Raw genomic sequence first — 19,928 nt, forward strand, 5'->3', positions numbered from 1 at the left:
CCCGGCTGACAGTCCTCCTGGCAGGCTGGCCCAGAGCTGGGGCTCCCAGGACACGGGGGCATGGGGGAACAGGCACCAGACTGCCAGACAGGCCCCCATCAGGAAGTGTCACCCCGTTCTGCAGCCCCCGTAGGGCTGGGCGGTCCTGGGCCCTTGGAGCGGCCCCAACACCCACGGATGGAAGCCCGTGTCCTTCCTCTCCTGCCCTCGAGCTCGGGCCCACCGGTGTGGGGCCCTGACCAGGCGTCCAGTGCTAACTCAGTTCATCCTGCCAAGTTGCAGGGTAAATATTTGTGTGGAGGCCGAAATAGCTCCACAGTCAGGCTCTTTCTTGGTTGGGAAGCGGTCCGGGCGGAGGGAGCGGGCTCACTGCACCTGGTCCGAGACCTGCCCCCGCGCCCGTGGCCTGTGTGTGCTGTTCCTTCATCGCCCAGAGTCAGACTCACCTGAGACGCTGTGAGGAGGGTGAAAAGCGCTTTGAGAAATGACGGTGTTGAACCCCCAGGGGTGAACCTAGAATCCGAGGCTTATCCAGTTGCTCCATGAACACTCTTGGGATCAGCCAGGAGGGGGAGACAGGAAGGAAGTGGACACAAGGAAGTGGACAAGGCATGATCAGGGTCATTGCAGAAGCCCAGAGAAGCCCGGTCTGTGTGGCTCAGAGGTTGAGCGTTGACCCATGAACCAGGAGGTCACAGTTTGATTCTTGATCAGGGCACATGCCTCGGTTGAGGGATCGATCCCCAGTAGGGGGTGTGCAGGAGGCAGCTGATCAATGATTCTCTCTCATCATTGACTCCCTCTCCCCTCTTTGAAATCAATAAAAACATTTTTTTTTTTAAGAAGCCAAGAAGAGGGAAGTGTGGAGGGGAGTGGGAAGTGGAGGGGGAGCTGCTGGGGCCCTCAGGCATAGGGACCTGCCACCAGGCACATTGTGTGCTGGGGACCAGCAGGGTCCTCAGGTCTGAGGGGAGTGGGTGTGGCAGGGAGTTGACAGGTGCCCAGGCTGTGCCCTAAGGGCCCGGGGCAGGGCAGGGGTCAAGGAGAGCAGATTTTCACATCACACCTGCCCTGGCTATGGCTGGAGATGGGAGGGGTCGGGAGGCCAGGCGCTGGGCGGGTCCTGGAGGAGGCCCCAGTGCTCACACTCTGCCTGCCGCCCCCTCCCCGGCCAGGTGCACCTGATGAAGCCAGACGCAGTGCCCAAGGCGTGCTGCGCGCCCACCAAGCTGAGCGCCACCTCCGTGCTCTACTATGACAGCAGCAACAACGTCATCCTGCGCAAACACCGCAACATGGTGGTCAAGGCCTGCGGCTGCCACTGAGGCCCTGCCGGCCGCTGCAGCGCCTCCCGCCGGGGTCAGCCCCGCTCCGGAGGCTGAGGCCCTCAAATGCCACCATAGCGCTGGAGGGGCCGAAGGGAGGGCTCTCATATCTGCCCCCATTCAGCCAGGGTCTGGTCGGTCCTCTCCAGGCCCCTGCGCCCCTTCCCCAGGGTCTGTGGTTTGTCCCACCCCAACCTGTAGGGACGGCTGCACACAGCAGCCATGGTGTCAGCACAGAGGCCTATCTTAGGACTGTCCTTGGCCTTCGTGGCTCATACTGTGGACGACCCAGGCCAGTCTGAGTGTATAACTGGCTGGTTGGGCCAAGGTTCGGGGGTGGGAGCAGGGGTTGCCCCTTCCCAGGACAACATGGGCATTTCCAGGGCCTAGTTAGACACGTGCATGTCCTCAGTAGTGAGCACATCAGAGAAAGAACAAGCCAGAGGGGCTCATGCCCTGGGCCTGCCCTCCTGCCTGGAGAGGCGTGACTCCCAGAGAAGCAAGAAATCTCAGGGGCTTCCAGTTCCCTCACTGCCCCCAAGTGGGGCTCAGCACTGGACAAAGGTAACTCTTAGAAGCAAGGGCAGTGTGTGCAGCGAGCGGTGGTGCTGGCAGACTCGCGGCACAGACCTCACCACTGCCCAGCCTCTCGCCGTGGCCGTCACTGAGCACCCGGGTTCTTTCCCCGCTGAATGTGGACAGGGTCTCAAAACCTAAACACAGCCCTAACCGGTTTGGCTCGGTGGATAGAGCGTCGGCCTGCAGACTGAAGGGTCCCAGGTTCGATTCCAGTCAAGGGCATGTGCCTTGGTTGCGGGCACATCCCCAGTGGGGGGTGTGCAGGAGGCAGCTGATCGATGTTTCTCTCTCATTGATGTTTCTAACTCTCTATCCCTCTCCCTTTCTCTCTGTAAAAAAATCAATAAAATATATTTAAAAAAAAAAAAAAAAAAAACCTCAACACAAACCTTTCAGAGTTGAGACGAACAGGCTTCCGCTCCTCCCATGCTAAGGAGCAATGCCTTCCCCGGAGCAGAGGGCCTAGGCCACCTCTGGCCAGGCAAAGGGCAAGGGTGGCCACCGTCGGTGTCTGCCGGAGTCTAGAAGGTAGGAAACAGACTGGTCACCCTGCGTCCTGTTTCTTGGGGCCTGTGAGCCCAAGAAAAGGCCCCTGTCCCAGGGGAGTGACAGGCAGTAATTAGGGTGAGCTGGGTGGGAAGGTTCCCGGAAACCACTGTTCTCCTTGGAGCAGCCGAGGCAGTGGGAGTGTTTATTTGATTTCTGACTTGCTAACCCTGTAATTTACCTGCTGGAGCAGACAGTCCAGCTGCCTGAACCCTGAAATACTGTGTCGTTAATAGCAGATCCTGGGCCCACCCCAACCCACAGGCACGGCCCACAGAGGCAGAACGACCCGTGTGCCCAAGGACGCGCACCCTGGGATCCACTCTGCACCCTGAGGGCAGGCTCCGGGAGAGCAGGTCTGGGGCAGGGGTGGAGGCTGGGCCGGGCTGCAGCCCCGACCCCTGGACTGGGAGGGATTCTGGGAGTGAGTGCTGAGGAAGAGGCCCTTCCCGTGTAGACAGAGGATGGGCCCAGACTGTCTGGAAGGCAGGGAGCTCCCCATTCGCCGGGGGCTTTGAGCTCAGGCTGGCAGGGATCGGACCAGGCACTGGCTGGAATGTCAGATCTGTATTCTGGTTCCAACTCAGCCAGCCACTGACCTGCGTGCTGTCTGAACCAGTCCCCTTCCCGATCAGGCTTGTCTCCCCTCTGTGACATGAGCCCATAGGACTCTTTCATCTCCAAAGGCCTTGGAGCCAGAGGATGCGTCTGCCACCCTCCCCTCGTCTCAGAGCCAGGTGCCCAGCGGCCCAGGACATGAAACCTGGACCTACTGAACATCTCCCTCCTTCTAACACCAGGGCAGGGGGGGCCTGGAAACTGCCAACATGTCAATATTTGGTCTCTGCTGTGCCTCACACGTAACTTGGCACAGTTAAGGGCGCCAGGAAAGTGCGTGAAATGAAATGTTTTAAAGATGCAGCCTGCCTCTCCCAGCGGAACAGGAATGGGACACGAATCCCTTCATGCAGTCTTCCTGTGACTTCCAGCACCGTCAGCTACCCAGGCGGCCACCAAACGACATCCAATGGAAAAGGCCTCGGGGAAGGGAGACGTTACAGACACAAAGCTGGAGAGGTGGCAGCGCTGAGTTACCAAGGCCACCTTGTCTGTCTGGTTGCCTGGCAACCCAGGTTACATTTGAGGCTGCGCATCAGAAGCATGAATAAGGGAGGGCGCCTCAGGCCCACTGACAGCCACGTAAACGCTGACACAGGATGCAAAGGACAGGCGAGTGGGGCCGCTCTGTGAGGGAAACTGCTGTTCTCAGCACCCCTCGCAATCGGACGCAGCCCTGGCCGATGCCAGCTTATCAGGCACAGCTCTTGTCTTTCATGTTTGTGGGGAAGTGGGTAATGTACCCCGAGAAATTCCCTACAGTTTCACAGGAAAGGAGGCTGTAACCAGGAGACCTGGCAGCAAATCCCAGCTCGGCCTCTTGTTAATTTGACTACGTTATGTAACCTGCGTTAGAGGCCCCCCCTGTAGAAAGGGATTGCTCCTGCCCTTGCAAGGCCGTGATGGGGACCAGGCTGTGCACAGCGCACTTGGCACATCTGAGCATGTGTGTGCAGGGAGTAGCATCTATTAGTGGTTCCAACTCGGCCAGTGCCTGTGGGTTGGGGTGGGCCCAGGTAAACCTTCCCACCCAGCTCACCCAAATTATTATTTCAAAATAATTTGCAAATGTGGGCCTCCGTGTGTGCCTACTCCAACTCACTCTTCCGAGTCTCAGGTCGCCACCTGGGCAACACCTGGAGGTGCTGTATTCTCCTCAAAGCTGTGCTCTCCCTAAAAATCTAAACTTGGTAATTTTTGTTTTAAACTGGGTAATCTCTCGGTGTGAGGGGCGGCCTTGCACCTCCCCTGCCTGTGGAGCCCCGGCCAGCGGTGACCGGCGGTGTCCACCTGCGGCCTCATGGGAAGTTGAAGGGAATGACTCTGGGAGCCTTGAGCAACCATTTGCCTCCCTTTGCTAGGTTTTCCCTCACGTAGGAAAATATGACATGTATGCTGAGGAAAATATTATTACATGTACACTGAGGAAATGTTTGAAAATAAAAAACGATATGAACACACAAAACCCCACCACAGAGAAAACTATCATTAATGATTCCTCCAGTCTTTTTTATTGGCACATGTATGTCTTTATACATAAGATACAGATATTTTACAAAGTAAGAATCATATTCTATGCACTGCTTGGTGATCTGACTTATTCAATTTATGATATATTCTGAAATTATTAAATACTCTTTGAAAACATAATTTAAGCAGCATTCCACATCTAGACTTCTGCCTTTTTTCTCTTACAAACCAGGTCTCAGCGGTCCTCCCCAGAGGACAGGGGAAGAGACCACCCCTGCGGTCTCTGGGCTGGCCCTGCCACCTCACCTCAGGGTCAGCACCTGTACAAGGGTCATGGTGGACCCGGGGGTGACTTCTGGGGAAGCCCCTGCACAGCCCAGGGGTGAGCAGCCAGCACCCTATTGTCCCGCCCACCAGCCTCCTGGCCAGTCTGCTGTTCCCACCTTCCCAGGACACCAGGGAAGCCCAGTGAGCGATGAGGTCCCCCACAGCCTCTTCCTGGTCTCTCAGGGTTGTGAGACCAGCCCTCCCTCCTGGGGCCTGGCCAGCCTGCTCCATGTAGCAGCAGGTCACACCCAGACTGGCCATGCCGAGTTTGTCACACCAGCCCTGAAGGCTGCCATTCTCCTGGCCTCCCTGCTGCTGTGACTGACCGCCTGTGAGCGGGACGCCTAGGCCAAGCAGCAAGGGTCTCTGCTGGGAATACTGTGGGCCGTGCAGCGAGCTCCCGATGCCAGAGGTGGGCTCATCCATCCCTCTGCAGGAGCAGGCCTGGGCCACGGGGCCACGGGCCAGTGGGCCCCTCTCCTTCCCTCCCCTCCAGGCTCAACCTGATCTCAACCCAAAATGAGAACCAGCCCAGCGGTTTCTGAATGTCGAGATTTGATTCAGAGCAACTGACAGGCAGCGGGAGCAGTGGCAGCCCTGGAGGTTTCTGGGGCTCAGCCTCAGCATGAGAGGCTGTGAGGGGGCCTAGCCAGCCCCAATTGTGCAGGGTGAGGCCGGCCTCGCACAGGCTACAGACCGTGGCACCAGACTTCAATTTCCAGGGGGAGGGGAGAAGGCTTCTTTTTCTTTTTAAAATATGGACTGCTTCACGCATTTGCATGCCATCCTTGCGCAGGGGCCCTGCTAATCCTCTCTTATTGCTCCATTGTTAGTATATGTGCTGCTGAAGCGAGCACAAGGCTTGTTTCTTACGTGTCCCCAGCACCAGGCACAGGGCCTGGCAAAAGAAGGGCCCTGGTACTCTGCGGTAGCAGCTGTGATCCCTGGCTCGGTGGCTCAGTGAACCAGTAAACGGGCCCGAGACTGACTACGGGGACCCATTAGACTCAAGACCAGCAGGTGTGAGAGCAGAACTGCAGTCTGGCTAACCCAACGCGCCTGTCAGGCACCAGGAGGGGGAGAGGCCAGCGGCACTTTTGCACCTGCTCTGACCTCTGCTGCTCTGCATGGTCCCAGGAGGGTGTGCCTCGGGACAGCCTGGGAGGAGGGAGCAGCAGGGGAGGGGCAGGACAGACAGTGACGGCTGCAACCTCCGGAAATGCTGGGACCTGGCTAGCAGGCAGCCGTACAGGAACTGGGGTTTATTTTACTAGGAGGAAGATCACGCACAGCCGTCCATGGTGGGGAGGGTGGCGGCCTCACTTGGAAGAGCCAGGGGAAGGCCAGGCCGCGCCTGCAGAGGAGCTGCTCCAAGCTGAGCCCGAGGCCACGGCACAGACCCCCGTTAACAGGTGCTGGGTCCCGGGGGCTGCCGGATCCTGGATGTGCGGGGCGGTGCAGAGGAGGTGCCTCTCACACGTACTCCCCACAGTCAGAGATGATCACCTTCTCCTTCGGCTTCCCGTCCTTGCTGCCCTGCGCCTTTGCGGGCGGAACAGAAGAGAAGAAATGGGGAGGGAGGGTGAAGATTAAAGGGGCTCAGGGACACCCATCCCCCCATTCCCAGGCTGAGCAGAGCAGCCTCCTTCTGGAGCAGCCGGCCCCCTCCAGGCCACAGGGCGCCGCTCCGCTGTCCCACAGGCTGTGCACCGAGACCTGGGCAGCACCCACCTCGATCTGCCGCAAGACGTCCAGGCCTTCCGTGACCTCCCCGAACACCACGTGCTTGCCGTCCAGCCAGTCCGTCTTGTCACACGTCAGGAAGAACTGGGAGCCGTTGGTGTTCGGGCCGGAGTTGGCCATGGAGAGCAGGCCTGGGGGGGAACGAGCAGTCAGTCCCTCCACCCGGCTCCCTCAGCCAGGCCCACGCTGGGACGGACAGACCATGCGATGTCTTTCTGCCCCTCAACTGACGGCAGTGCAACGGTGAGCAGGGTTTCAATCACTTTATACGGATTTAACCCTCCATTCACTCAACAAACACTTCCTGTCTACTTTGTAACCAGACCTGTGCTGAGCCTGGGGGCACGGTCCCAGCTCCTGGGGAGCTCAGTCTATTAGAAAAGAATCACTGAGGCCTTGGCTGGTCTGGCTCAGTGGATAGAGCGTCAGCCTGTGGACTGAAGGGTCCCAGGTTTGATTCTGATCAAGGGCACATGCCCGGGTTACTGGCTCGAACCCCAGTAGGGGGCATACAGGAGGCAGCCAATCAATGATTCTCTCTCATCATTAATGTTTCTATCTCTCCCTCTCGTTTCCTCTCTAAAATCAATTAAAAAAATTTTTTTAAAGATCTTTACAAATTAAAAAAAATTCTTCTGTAAAAAAAAAAAGAGTCACTGAGAAGAGAACTGTGCCGACAGCCATGACAGAGTGAGGCCAGGGACACAGACACCGGGGGAGGTCAGTCTAGTGGAAAAGCGTCACGAAAACAGAGCTGTGCTGACAGCCATGACAGAGTGAGGCCAGGGACACAGACACCTGTGCAGGGACCGGACGCAGAGGCAGCCACATGGGGACCGTGTGTGTGTGCATGTGCATGTGCACGTGTGTGTGACGTGTGCTGGTGCACTGTCATGGAAGGCTCCCTGGAGGAGGGGCCATCTGAGTGTGTCTGAGAGGCCCAGGTTGGTGGGCTGAGGGCGTGCGGCACCAGGCGCTGCAGCTGGTGCGTGGTGGTGAGAAAGCCGCTCTGCCCGCTGGGCCTCGGCACGGTGCCCCTGTGGATGGACCATGTCCCACTCCACTCTCAATGCAGAGCAGGGTGTCGCACACCTAACAGACCAGCCTGCGAATGTTTTAAATATTTAAGTACTTATTGTGTGTTTTCTATGTATCAGCCACTGTTCCAGACACTGTGGTGAAAAGAAAGCCCACATCCTACCTAATGAGGCTGCATTCTCAGAAAGGAGACAGAAAACAAACAAGTAGAAACATAAATGTATAATTTCAGGCAGTAAGTGTGTGATGAAAGGTGAAGCTGACTCCACAGGGCGAGATGGTAGGGAAGTCCATAGAGAGGCAGGTCAGGGACCAGGTGACACGTGTGACACCTGAAGGAAGTGAGGGCGCGCCCTGGAAACTGGAGGAGGAACACACTTGTGGACCCTGAGGGGTGAGCTGTGGGGGCAAGTGCGGTGGGGACGCAGAGGCGGAGGAGCAGGGCGGTGAGGTGAGCGGGGAGGCGCCAGGTCCAGGTCGGTTGGCCCTGCTGGATGGATCCTTTGGGCGATGCGGCCGGGAGGCCTGTCAGCAGAATGACGTGACTGGGTTTCTATTTAGAAGGGCCCCCTGACTACCTCTCGATATTAGACCACCAGAGGCAAGAGCAGCCTGGAGGCAAGCTCCGAAGACCTTGGTGGTGGAGGAGGCGAAGGGCGGCTGGACCAGGAGGTGACGGAAGACGCTGACGCAGGGTGAAGGAGAGAAGGGGTCAAGGATGAGCCCTCAGTTGCTGACTCACCAGCCGGGTATGTGGTGGTGGCACTGACTGAAAGAGGAAGAGCGAGAGGAAGAGTGTGGCGAGAAGAGCAAGAACTGTCGGGGGTGATCAGCCTGGACTGAGAAGATGGAAAGCCCCGGGGATGGGACTGTCTAGGACAGGGGTTCGAAATAGGGGAACACTGTCCCCTGGAGGCTACTTGGAAACCGCAAGGTATGTTTTTGGTCAGTAATAGTGGGGGAGGGGGAACAACGGCATTAGAGGGAAGTGAGCCGATGCCCTGCGAAAAATGATGGTGTTGGGGAGCAGAAGACTGTCATGTTTTAAATGAAACTCCTCGAATGATTTTCTTTAAACTATGTGCAATTATGACTGTAATATTTTTTAAAAGGCTACACTGAAACAAAAGGATTATGTGTAAAAAGGATCATTATGAACATTTAAGAAAATCTGACACACAACTGTGAATAGTAGTAGTTACCTCTGGGAAATGGCTGCAGATAGTGAGGGAAAATTTTTTTAGCTTTTAATTTACAACCTTAAAAATAGTAACTTTCACTGGAAAAACCTGGCAGAAATCTCCTTAACCTACTGGTCAAAGCTAACATCACAAATATTAGAACTGACACCATATACTTCCTTACAAGATGCACTAACAAGGAAAACAGCGTGCTCCTGGGGCATTCCTGCCAAAATACATCATCTAAATCTGACCCTGAGGCAGGACCAGCCGACAAACTGAGAAAGGACCTTAAACAATGGCCTGTCCTCTTCAAAGATGTCACCATCACGAAAGACAATGAAAACAGAGACTACAAGACTCACCACTGAGTGCAATGTGCAAATTTTTGTTGGGAAGAAAAACGGCTAACATTACTGTCAAGGAAAATATTGGGATAAGTGATGAAATTTGAATATGGGCTGAAGATTAGTTAATAAGGGTCGGGACGGCCCCGGTGAGGTTGAAACGGTCCCAGTGAGGTCGGGACGGCCCCGGTCAGGTTGAAACGGCCCCGGTGAGGTTGGAACGGCCCCGGTGAGGTTGAAACGGCCCCGGTGAGGTCGGGACGGCCCTGGTGAGGTTGAAACCAGTGAGGTTGAAACGGCCCCGGTGAGGTCGGGACGGCCCCGGTGAGGTTGGGATGGCCCCGGTGAGGCTGAGACGGCCCCGGTGAGGTTGGGACTGCTCCAGTGAGGTTGGGACAGATAATGGGGACCAGTATAGACTGATGAACAGGGGTAGATGCAGAGGCAGACCAACATTGAACAGACTGTCAAACTACAGTGGGAAGCCTGGGGAAGGTTTGGGGGGGGATTAAGAGATCAACCGAAGGACTTATATGCATGCATATAAGATTAACGAATGGACACAAGACACCAGGGGGGTAGGGGCCGGGGTATGTCAAGGGGAGGGAAAAAAGGAGACATATGTAATACTCTTTTTAATACTTTAAGAAATAAAAATTATAAAAAAAAAAAAAGATTAGTTAATAGGGTTGTATTGATATTATATTTCCTGATTTTGATAGTTGTACTGTGATTAGTAAGGGAATATTCTTGTTTTCAGGAAATACATACTAAATTATTTAGGAGTCAAAGGACATGTCTTCAACTTCCTCTCAACTGGCACGGGGGGAGGGGGGTAAACATTTGTATATAATAAAATGATAAAGCATAGGGGCAAAAAGCAAATTAATGAATGGAAAAAGGACATATGAGAGTTCCTTGTACTATTCTTACAGAATTCTTATTTTATATGTGTATGTATATAATTTTTAAAAACACACAATAAAACTAAACCAGATGGCAATTAAAATATTTTATAGCTTTTAACTGCTTGTTCTTTCTAATGGTCCTAAGCCTTTATAGAGCTTCAAAATACCTGCCCTGTCTTATTTGTTTCCAGCTGCTGGGACCTAAGATGTCTCACGCCGACTCGGGTAGAAATCGTGCCCAGGGTGCAGATTCCTGCAGCTTCCTCCTCAGCTTGCTCAGCCAGCAGCTTCCGGAGCCTGCTCACCTGTTGTCATGGAAACAACGTCTGAGCGCAAGAGTATCTGGATGCGGCTGGCTGGCTTGCTCCCAGTCTTGATGTCCATGGACACCTGAGGGTTTGACAAGGCCTCTTTGGCAGGGCCTCTCCCTGGGTAAAGAAATCGCTAGGTTAGAGAGAACTCCCTGACTCCCAGAGCAGGACAGCGAGTAGTCTTCTGCATACACACCCAGAACCCAAGGGCAGGGAGCAGGCTGGAGTGAGGTGCCGACAGGGGTGGCCTGGGCCCCACTGGGGCTGCGGAAGGCAGAGGCCATGGCCATAGCACCACGCTGGATCAGCAATAGGAGACTGCAGCACTAATTCCAGCCCACCCTGCAGGCACGTACTCACCACACTCGACCTGCCCTCAGACACGTAGGCTTGCTTCACCCTCCCTCCAGTCACGTATAACACTGTTCTGGCCCAATACAACTCTCAACTCTTCACACCCCAGCTCAAGCCCACTCACCTCACTCCAGTCAAAGAGACGCTAACCTCTCCCTCTTGCCTAACCCTACATATTCACAGGTTGGCTGCACGGGGACCAAGGAGGGCAGCCCCCTTCCTGTGCCTCAGTGCTCAAAGACAAGGGAGGAGGTTGGGCCTTGCTTTATGCTCCAAGCAGACCAGGCTGACTAGATAAATAAAACATTCATTACAAACTCTCCCTTTGTTTGATATAGAAAACTCTATTGTCTTTGACTGCCTTGTAGTGTAGCTAGGTCAACATACAGGCATTGAGCCCGGCCAGTGTGGCTCAATGGTTGAGCATCAACCCATGAACCAGGAGGTCATGGTTTGATTCCCGATTAGGGCATATGCCTGGGTTGCAGGTGTGATCTCCCGTGGGGGGCGTGCAGGAGGCAGCTGGTGATTGATTCTCTCTCATCACTGATGTTCCTATCTCTTTCTCCCTTCCTCTCTGAAATCAGTAAAAATATATTGAAAAAGAAAAAACAATACAACAAAACATAAGGGTACTGAACTATCAGGCCAAGCACTGGGGGTAAGTCTGATAAGGTTCTGCCCTTGAAGAATTGGCTATGCAATGGGGAAGGGATGTCCACAACTGAGGACAGTGTGGACACACATCCCACACTGATACAGCCTGGCTTCAAATCTCAGATCCACCACTTACAGGCTGTGTAATGTTCGACAAGTTATTTGACCTCACTGGGCCCGTTTTGTCACCTAGAATTGGGGATAATAATAGTATTTATCTCAAAGGACTATCAATAGGATTAAATATTTGTAAAGCAGTTAGAACATAGAGTAAACAACAATAAGTAATGCCAAAACAAAGCAGTAAATGCTTGGAGAGAGGGTTCTACGGAAGCCCAGAAGGGACACTATCTAACTCAACTGGAGGACTAGGAAAGTTTCCTGGAGAAGGCAGCAACTGAGCTCAGTTCTGACAGGGAGTAGGAGTTAACCAGATCAAATAAGTTGGAAAGGGCATCTTAGGCAAAGGAACTGCTTATGCAAAAACATAAGATTTATAGGAAACTACAAACTCTTGTTTCATAGAATAAAAACATGGCAGCCCTCCTATCCCAGACTCAATCCTGTCATGAGGGACCCTAGAACGCTGAGAGCGACATCATCAGATCTGTGCTCAGGCAGCTCCCCCTGCTGCTCAGGACAGGACACAGGCCTGGGGCACGGAGACCAGCTACTGTCATTACTCACAGGAGAGATGACAGAGGATAAGCCAAGAAAATGTGGCAGGAACAAACAGGAGGGGAGAGATTCCGGAAGACGTAAAAGATAAAATTAGCCGGCTATGGCAATGCATCAGATAAAAATCGTGAGGGGCTAAGATGACACTGAGGCTCCTGGTTTGGGCAACTATGTGGAAGACAGCAAAATTAACAAGATCAGGCCCGGGAAGACCAACCATCGTGAAAGGAGAGGCTTTGGGAAAGGCTTTGTTTATGGTGATTGTGAGACGTGCAGGCAGAAATACATGAAACTTGGGAGAGAGGTCAGGGTTAGGACGAGAGACCAGAACGTTGAATGGCTATGACCTCACGGGACAGAAGTGGCTGAAACTGTCCAAGGACAGTGTGGAGAGAGGAGCTGAGGGCTAAGGAAGGAACTCTGAGAAACACCACTGTCAAAGGGTGGAGAGAGGAGCCCCTGCATGATTCCGAGAAGCAAAGGTCAGGATGGTGTATGGACAGGCCGGAGAGCGGCGCCTGAGGGGAGGGGCCTCTGAAACCAGGGCAGGATTAGGAAGACAGTAGACACGCATGTGTGTAACTTCTGTCACAGGCAGAAGTTACCTCTGAGGGACTCCCAGAGCAAGGAAAGTTGTCACTGGGAAACGTCAAGCCTTCAAGTCAGGTCTTAGCAGAGGCAGATGACAGTAAGAGGGACTAAGCTGAGCCCTGGCCAGTGTGGCTCAGTTGGAGCATTGTCCTGTGCAGGCCCTGGCTGGTTTGGCTCAGTGGATAGAGCATCGGCCTAAGGACTGAAGGGTCCCGGGTTTGATTCTGGTCAAGGGCACATGCCCTGGTTGTGGGCTCAATACCCAGTAAGGGGCATAACAGGAGGCAGCCGATCAATGATTCTCTCTCATCATTGATATTTCTATCTCTCTCTCCCTCTACCTTCCTCTCTGAAATCAATAAAAACATTTTAAAAAATCTGAAAAAATAAAAATAAGGTTGCAGGTTCGAGTCCCCACTCAGGGCAAATATGGGAGGCAACCAATCAATATTTCTCTCTCCCTTCCTCTCTCTAAAATTAATAAAAACAACAGCCGGGCCAATGTGGCTCAGTGGTTGAGTGTTGACCTATGAACCAGGAAGTCACAGTTAGATTCCTGGTTAGGACATATGCCTGGGTTGCGGGTTTGATCCCCAGTGTGGGGCCTGCAGGAGGCAGCCGGTCAATGATTCTCTCTCATCAACGATGTTTCTCTCACTCTCTCCCTCTCCCTTCCTCTCTGAAATCAATAAAAATATATTAAAAACAACAACCAAAAAACCACACAACATATCCTTGGGTGAGGATTAAAAAAAGAAATAAGATGGCCTAGCTGGTTTGGTTCAGTGGATAGAGTGTCAGCCTATGGACTGAAGGGTCCCGGATTCAATTCTGGTCAAGGGCACATGCCGGGTTACGAGCTCAACCCCCCCAGTAGGGGGCGTACAGGAGGCAGCCGATCAATGATTCTCATCATTGACGTTTCTATCTCTCTCACCCTCTCCTTTACTCCCTGAAATCAATAAAAATATATTTTAAAAAAAAGAAAAGGAGGGAGTAAGCAGAGCAAAAGCAAGTCCCACGCTTGTCAAGGCAGGAAGGGCACAGTCTATGTCTGTGTCTGTGTCCAAAAGCAAGACTTTGATGGGGACAATGCCTCTGGCTTTGCTGAGAATCTCCAACTCTATTACTTCCCTGGAGGAGCCACATTCTCTCCCTACTACAAACCACTCCATTCATGCACACACTACCACCACAGCAGGAAGTAAGACAGAGATGAAAATGCAAAGGGGCCAACGTTAGGGACATGATGGGGAATCTGTGGTTGGCCCCACTCACCTGGTCTGGAAGAGCCTTCCTTAATCCCCATCACTGGTTTGGTCAAATTGACACGAATTGTTCTCCCAAAGAATTCAGATTCATTCTGAAAGGACGATAACACATCAGCTCCTTAAACCTCATTAGATTAAAAGAATACCTGACAGCCTGCCATTTACTTCTAAGAAGTCTGAGACTTACGATTAATTCTAAACTAGGAGCCTGCACCCCCTCTCCTAACAACAAGCTAAGCACAAAACTAACCATAAAAAGTCCCCGAGACACCATACACTTCCTTTCTCCCAACAGGAAGGTCTGTGCTGACATGGTCTTCGGATCTGAAATGATAAGGACGAATGCAGTTACCGAGTACTGAGTCCACCTTAAAAGTCAAGATCAGCACTGAACTGGAAAACACTGGGATTGCTGACTGTTGAGAGATACATTTCATGGAAGAGTAACAGAGAACACGGAGAGAAGTATGGAATATTCCATTGTTCAAGAATAAGTGAGATGAGGGCCCTCCGCCAAGATGGCAGCAGCCGAAGATGACGGGTTACTGCTGTGCTCCTCCCCAAGCTGTTGGCGATCAGCAAGAAGTTTCCGGACGAAGTGGAAGTAGCGGCTGAACCCAGCAGTTCCTGGGTAATCCAAGAGAAGGTGTTGAAAGGACTACACCTCCTTAAGAAGGCTGCCAAAATGTTATTGCAGCTCGACTTGTTCAGCCAACATGAAGATTTGGAAGAGATTGCTTGCACCGACCCGAAGTGCCAGCATTTCAGGGAGCGCTCGCCATGACACAAGCCAACCTGGCAGGCGCCTAGACAACTTGCAGTGGGCTCGAGAACACTTTTTAAACTACTTAACTCAGTGCCAACCCTATCATGTGGCAGAGTTTGAGTTGCCCAAAACCAAGAACAGCTCAACTGAAGGTAACACTGCTAGCTGCTCAATGGCCCACCCTAATCTCATGGCGATGGCACCTCAGAGATGGGCTAAAACAGAGGCGCAAGCAAAGGAGGAGGAGGAGTGTGGGTTGTCTGCACTGAAATCTGCTGTGGAAAGTGGTGAAGCAGATGATGGCGTGTTCACGAGTTGTACCTCCTTCACCTCGAAGGTGGACTGGTAGGAGCTTAGAGGAGACTGAGAGCATTGACCAGGAGATAAAGATCCTGAGAGAAAAAGACTCTTCAAAAGAGGCATCGACTTCTTGCTCATCTCCTCAGGCCAGGCCTCCAATGGAACCCTTCATTCTCACTCGGAATGCACCCCAAGCCAAAATCTTTAGAGCTGGCTCTTCAAGTCTGGTGTCTATGAGGGTGGGAGACTAGTATGATCAGCATCAGAAGGTGGGAGAGTTAACAGATCAGGGAACAGCCAAGACAACATCAGAGGTCAGAAGAGCCGCTCAGTAACAGGAAGAGCAGGAAGGTGAGCAGATGCTCTGCCATGCCCGGCCCGGGAGTGGGACCCCTGCTGGGGGTGTGGCAACCGACACGACGCTCCCCCTCCCCACAACACAGGCTACAGGGAGCGCGCATCTTCCCCGAGGAGGAAAGCTGTGCAGTCATCCCCTCCCTGGGCCCCATGCTTCGGCTCTTACCAAGAAGGCAAAGACGCTTCATCTTGCTTTGTGTTTAATAAAGTGTCAAGCAATTGAGTGTGTATTTTGTTTCCTAGCTGAGGAACCAGTGATTCTTGCTTTGGCATTGTCCTTATCATGCTGTATTTCAATTCCTTAAGTGGAAAGAAGAGTATTGAGAAATGGCTCACTATAATCAATGGTGTAAGAATGCCCCTTAAAAAATAACAAAAGTCCCTTCTAATATAGGAGCCTGCAGAACAAACATAAGTGATACTAAGAAAAGGCAAGTAGAGAGATTTAAAAAGGGGGGGGAGGGGTTTGTTGCCCAGCCAGTGTGGCTCAGTGGTTGAGCATCGACCTATGAACCAGGAGGTCACAGTTCAATTCCTGGTCAGAGTATATGCCCAGGGGGTGGGCTCATACCCAGGAGGGGGTGTGTAGGAGGTAGCAGATCAATGATTTTCTCTCATCATTGATGTTTCTATTTCTCTCTCACTCTCCCTTCCTCTCTGAAAGCAATAAAAATATATATTTTTTAAATAGAGCCTCACTTTTAAAAAAAATATATTTTGTTGATATTTTACAGAGGAAGGGAGAAGGATAGTTAGAAACATCAATCAGCTGCCTCCTGCATACCTCCTACTGGGGATGTGCCCGCAACCAAGGTACATGCCCTTGACCAGAATCGAACCTGGGACCTTTCAGTCCGCAGGCCATCGCTCTATCCACTGAGACAAACCAGTTAGGCCAGTGGTCGGCAAACTCATTAGTCAACAGAGCCAAATATCAACAGTACAACGATTGAAATTTCTTTTGAGAGCCAAATTTTTTAAACTTAAACTATATAGGTAGGTACATTGTTATTAACTTAATTAGGGAACTCCTAAGCTGGCCTTTACTAAAAATGTCCTCACTCTGATTGAGGTACGTTCGCTGAGGTCGACCCCTTCCAACTCTCCCATCCACACTGGTCTTGTATACTTATTTCATCTATCTCCTTTTGTTCATCCTCTCTATATGTCCAAACCATCTCAACATATCTTTCTCAATCCTCGACACTACATCTTTCACTGCACAACGTTCCCTAAAATTAACTTAATAAACTTTACTTAAAGTTTTAAGTCTTGGTTAAACTATAGGTACATTGAATAAAACTTGATATCATACTTAATAATGATATTATTTATTGATAAAATTAAATTCCTTATGTACATGCACGCCCGCACGTGGTATTTTGTGGAAGAGCCACACTCAAGGGGCCAAAGAGCCGCATGTGGCCCGCGAGCCGCGGTTTGCCGACCACTGGGTTAGGGCAAGTCTCACTTTTTAAACTAGAGCCCCAAACAGCAGTTTTCCATAACACTTTTAGATATTTCATGAAATCCTGCCTCTTATGCAAGATTCATAATTTTAACTTGCAATCAATTTATACTCTATTGCCCTAGAGCAGTGACTTTCAACCTTTTCATCTCATGGCACATATAAACTATTACTAAAATTCTGCTACACACCAAGAAAAAAAATTTTTGTTGATCTGACAAAAATTGTTTTATTCATTCACACAGGACGGCTATTGTATTGGCTGCTGTCATTCTTTGACAATCTAAGGCAGTGGTTCTCAACCTTGGCTGCACATTAGAATCACCTGGGAATCTTTTTAAAATCCTGACTTCTGGGCCTCATCCTCTGGAAATTCTGTTTCTTTGTTATGGGGTGGGCCACAACATTAGTAACAAACAAACAGAATTTCCAGAGGATGAGGCCCAGAAATCAGGATTTTAAAAAGATTCCCAAGTGATTCTAATGTGCAGCCAAGGTTGAGAACCACTGCTCTAAGGGAAATTGGGTCAGCACCCCTGACTAAATAGTCAGGTACTGCATGTTTTAAAAATCCTTGCAGCACACCAGTTGAAAATCACTGCCCTAGACTAAAGGTTAACAAACTTTCTGAAAAGGGTTAGAGATTAAATATTTTAAGCTTTGCAGGCCACATACAGTCTCTGCTACATATCCCGCCCACCCCCCCCCCCGCCCCACACACACACACACACCCTTTTATTTTATTTTTATTTTATTTTTTCGCACGTGTGATTTCTTTAATACACATTGCTACCAACAAGTATGTGAAGATATGGCAGATTATGCATTTGATCAAAGCACTTTAAGCATAAAACAGATTCAAATGATATAAGTTCCATGCATAAAGTCCAAGAAGTTGCCTATGAATTTGTAGGCAACCCTCTCTAATCAGAATCCTTTATTCTTCAGTTGCAGATGAGATAGGGCACAATCTGTTGTAAACCAGGATAATATTCTTGAATTAAGAATGTTCTCATTAAATTGAAAAGAATTTCCCAAGTGTCTTCCAGCAATGTCCAGTAGGTCCTCAGGTGACGTCGGAAATCCATTCCTATGGCCCAATGTAACACAATTTTTCGCCATAAGTCTGAACCCACTTACATAAGCACCTACATCACTCACATGGAGCACATATACAGCAGTAATAAAATGAAACAGTAAAAAAATTTTAAAAATAACAATTCCTGACCTTTACTTGTGGTAAATAAATAATAAAAAACAAAGCACATATGTACATATGTCAAAATGACAGAACTTTTTTTTAAATAAATAAATGGGAGATGGCAACGTAACCACGAAAACAACATACGTCTCGAGTTCAACATAACCCGAGGACTGTCTGTAGTATATTCTGCTGACCTCTTAATTTCATAAATTAACTGTCCTTTGATTCCATTTTTGTCTTAAAAATTGGTTTAAATTTACATAACTCTGTACATGTTCACAAATTACTACAAACACAGCATAATCTTCAAGACAATGTCTGCAAACACATGTCCTATTCAGAAAAAGAAAATTCATGTTTCCCGCCTGGCTTTCTTCTTCTTCATTTGTTTGGAGATTCCCAGCTAGTTCCAAACTTGGTTTGTGAACTTAGTATTTGACTTGGATTTATCTGACTCTTGTAGCATTGGTGGCACTTGGGAAGAGCTCTTGTCAGAATCACTTTTTGATAAAGTTAACAATGGATCGGTAGAAACAGCAGGTGGACGAGTCTTGATAGGATGGTTATTTTTGACGAGTGCTTCTACTGGATCTCTAGTGCTTATGGTTTTCTAAGAAAAAGCTTTTTCCTATTTTGGACGGACTTTAGATGTATTCACTGGAAGCTCTTCCCTAATCTCTTTTTCTAATTCTTCTGGGTCCTGTGCAGGAGAGTTATCGTCACCTTGCTGCTTCTTTTTCTTTTTAGATTTCCTGGTTGAAAGAACATCCTCTTCCTTTTCTTTATCATCATCTGAAACTTTTTGATCATCAGTAGTCGTAGACTGAGAAACTGGCTCAGCAGTAGACACAGACACAAAAACAGCTAAGTGTGAGAGATGCAAAAGAAGCAGAATTGTGTTCAGAGGTATTCATTCCCCTATCCACACTAGACCAAGCAGCAATGTCAGAAAATATTGGTCACTCCAACTCCTTCCATAGTCTTTTCCATTCGCATTAGCATCTCGTGTCTTGACCCCAAGCAGATGGCTGTTTTTCTCATCTGCAGAAGTAGAAGAAACAGAGTTCCACTTCTCTTCACCTGCCATTATCTGAGAGGTGAGTTTTATAGACTTTTCATTGCAGTCTCCTCCATTTACACTGAGGTTTTCATTCAATCCTGAAGAAACCTGAAGTTTAGGATCTTCTTTTCCAGACTTAAAGTTGCTAACTCAAACATTTAGATGAGATTCACCAACACGAAATGATGCAGTTGTAAATTGCTTGGTGGTAACTGTGATGGTTATTTCCTATCCCAGGGAGAGCTGAATCTAATGAACCAGAACCAGTCTACACCTTATCAGGTTTACGTTGCTTTCATTTGTCTCTGTGACTAATTTTAGTTTCCCAGGCTCCTTCATCAGCTTCCTTCCCATCATGGCATACTGTTGTGCACTGCTTTAGCATCTGACTTTGATTCTAGTTGTTTTTCTTTGACTCTTCATTTTTCTTTTCCGTCTCTGATGGCTGCTTGGCGGTTACACTGCGAGCAACTTGCATCTCAGCCACTTCAGCAGCGCGCCCATTTGGCCTAACCCAAATGAAAAAGGTTTCCAGCTCGTCGTACTCATCCGGTTGGTTGAGTGCCATCCTGTGCAGCGCATAGTGGCTTCGATATCCAGGATATCCAGTCGGGGCACACACGTGGCCTGGAGGTTTGATTACTGGCAGGGGCACGTAGGGAAGGCAATTGGTTAATGCCTGCCTCGCAGCAGGATATCTCTCTCTCAGAAAGTCTCTGGGCTTCTCGGGCTGTTTCTTGCGGCTCCTCATCTGCTCCTCGCTCCGGAGGCTCTTCAGCAGCGGCACGTTATAGGAGGCCGAGGCTGCCGCGGCCGCCTCCAGCCGCCG

The 19,928-nt window shown here is 50.5% G+C and overlaps 2 protein-coding genes and 2 pseudogenes across 5 annotated transcripts in view; 2 read left to right on the forward strand and 2 right to left on the reverse strand.

Moving 5' to 3' along the window:
• Positions 1-2,111, forward strand: part of BMP8A (bone morphogenetic protein 8a) — a 17,890-nt gene extending 15,779 nt beyond the window's left edge. Inside the window, exon 6 of the mRNA XM_005868635.2 lies at positions 1,176-2,111. Coding sequence (XP_005868697.1) covers positions 1,176-1,325 — 150 coding nt within the window. The 3' untranslated portion in view covers positions 1,326-2,111. The remainder of the gene's footprint in view (positions 1-1,175) is intronic.
• Positions 2,112-4,556: 2,445 nt separating this feature from the next.
• LOC102250838 (peptidyl-prolyl cis-trans isomerase E) overlaps positions 4,557-19,928 on the reverse strand; it is an 18,775-nt gene continuing 3,403 nt past the window's right edge. Inside the window, exons 2-7 of one of the 4 annotated variants that reach the window (XM_005868636.2) lie at positions 15,534-15,667; positions 14,195-14,268; positions 13,952-14,036; positions 10,388-10,510; positions 6,597-6,739; positions 4,557-6,407 (exon numbers count right to left, since the gene is read on the reverse strand). In XM_005868636.2, the coding sequence (XP_005868698.1) occupies positions 6,339-6,407; positions 6,597-6,739; positions 10,388-10,510; positions 13,952-14,036; positions 14,195-14,268; positions 15,534-15,555 (516 nt within the window). In that variant the 5' untranslated portion in view covers positions 15,556-15,667 and the 3' untranslated portion in view covers positions 4,557-6,338. The remainder of the gene's footprint in view (positions 6,408-6,596; positions 6,740-10,387; positions 10,511-13,951; positions 14,037-14,194; positions 14,269-15,533; positions 15,668-19,928) is intronic. The other 3 variants (XM_005868637.2, XM_005868639.2, XM_005868638.2) reach the window with 3 other exon arrangements.
• On the forward strand, positions 14,489-15,390 carry LOC106726486 (annotated as a pseudogene).
• Positions 18,770-19,928, reverse strand: part of LOC102250539 — a 3,154-nt pseudogene continuing 1,995 nt past the window's right edge.

This window comes from Myotis brandtii, unplaced genomic scaffold (assembly GCF_000412655.1).
Source record: "Myotis brandtii unplaced genomic scaffold, ASM41265v1 scaffold274, whole genome shotgun sequence".
NCBI lineage: Eukaryota > Metazoa > Chordata > Mammalia > Chiroptera > Vespertilionidae > Myotis > Myotis brandtii.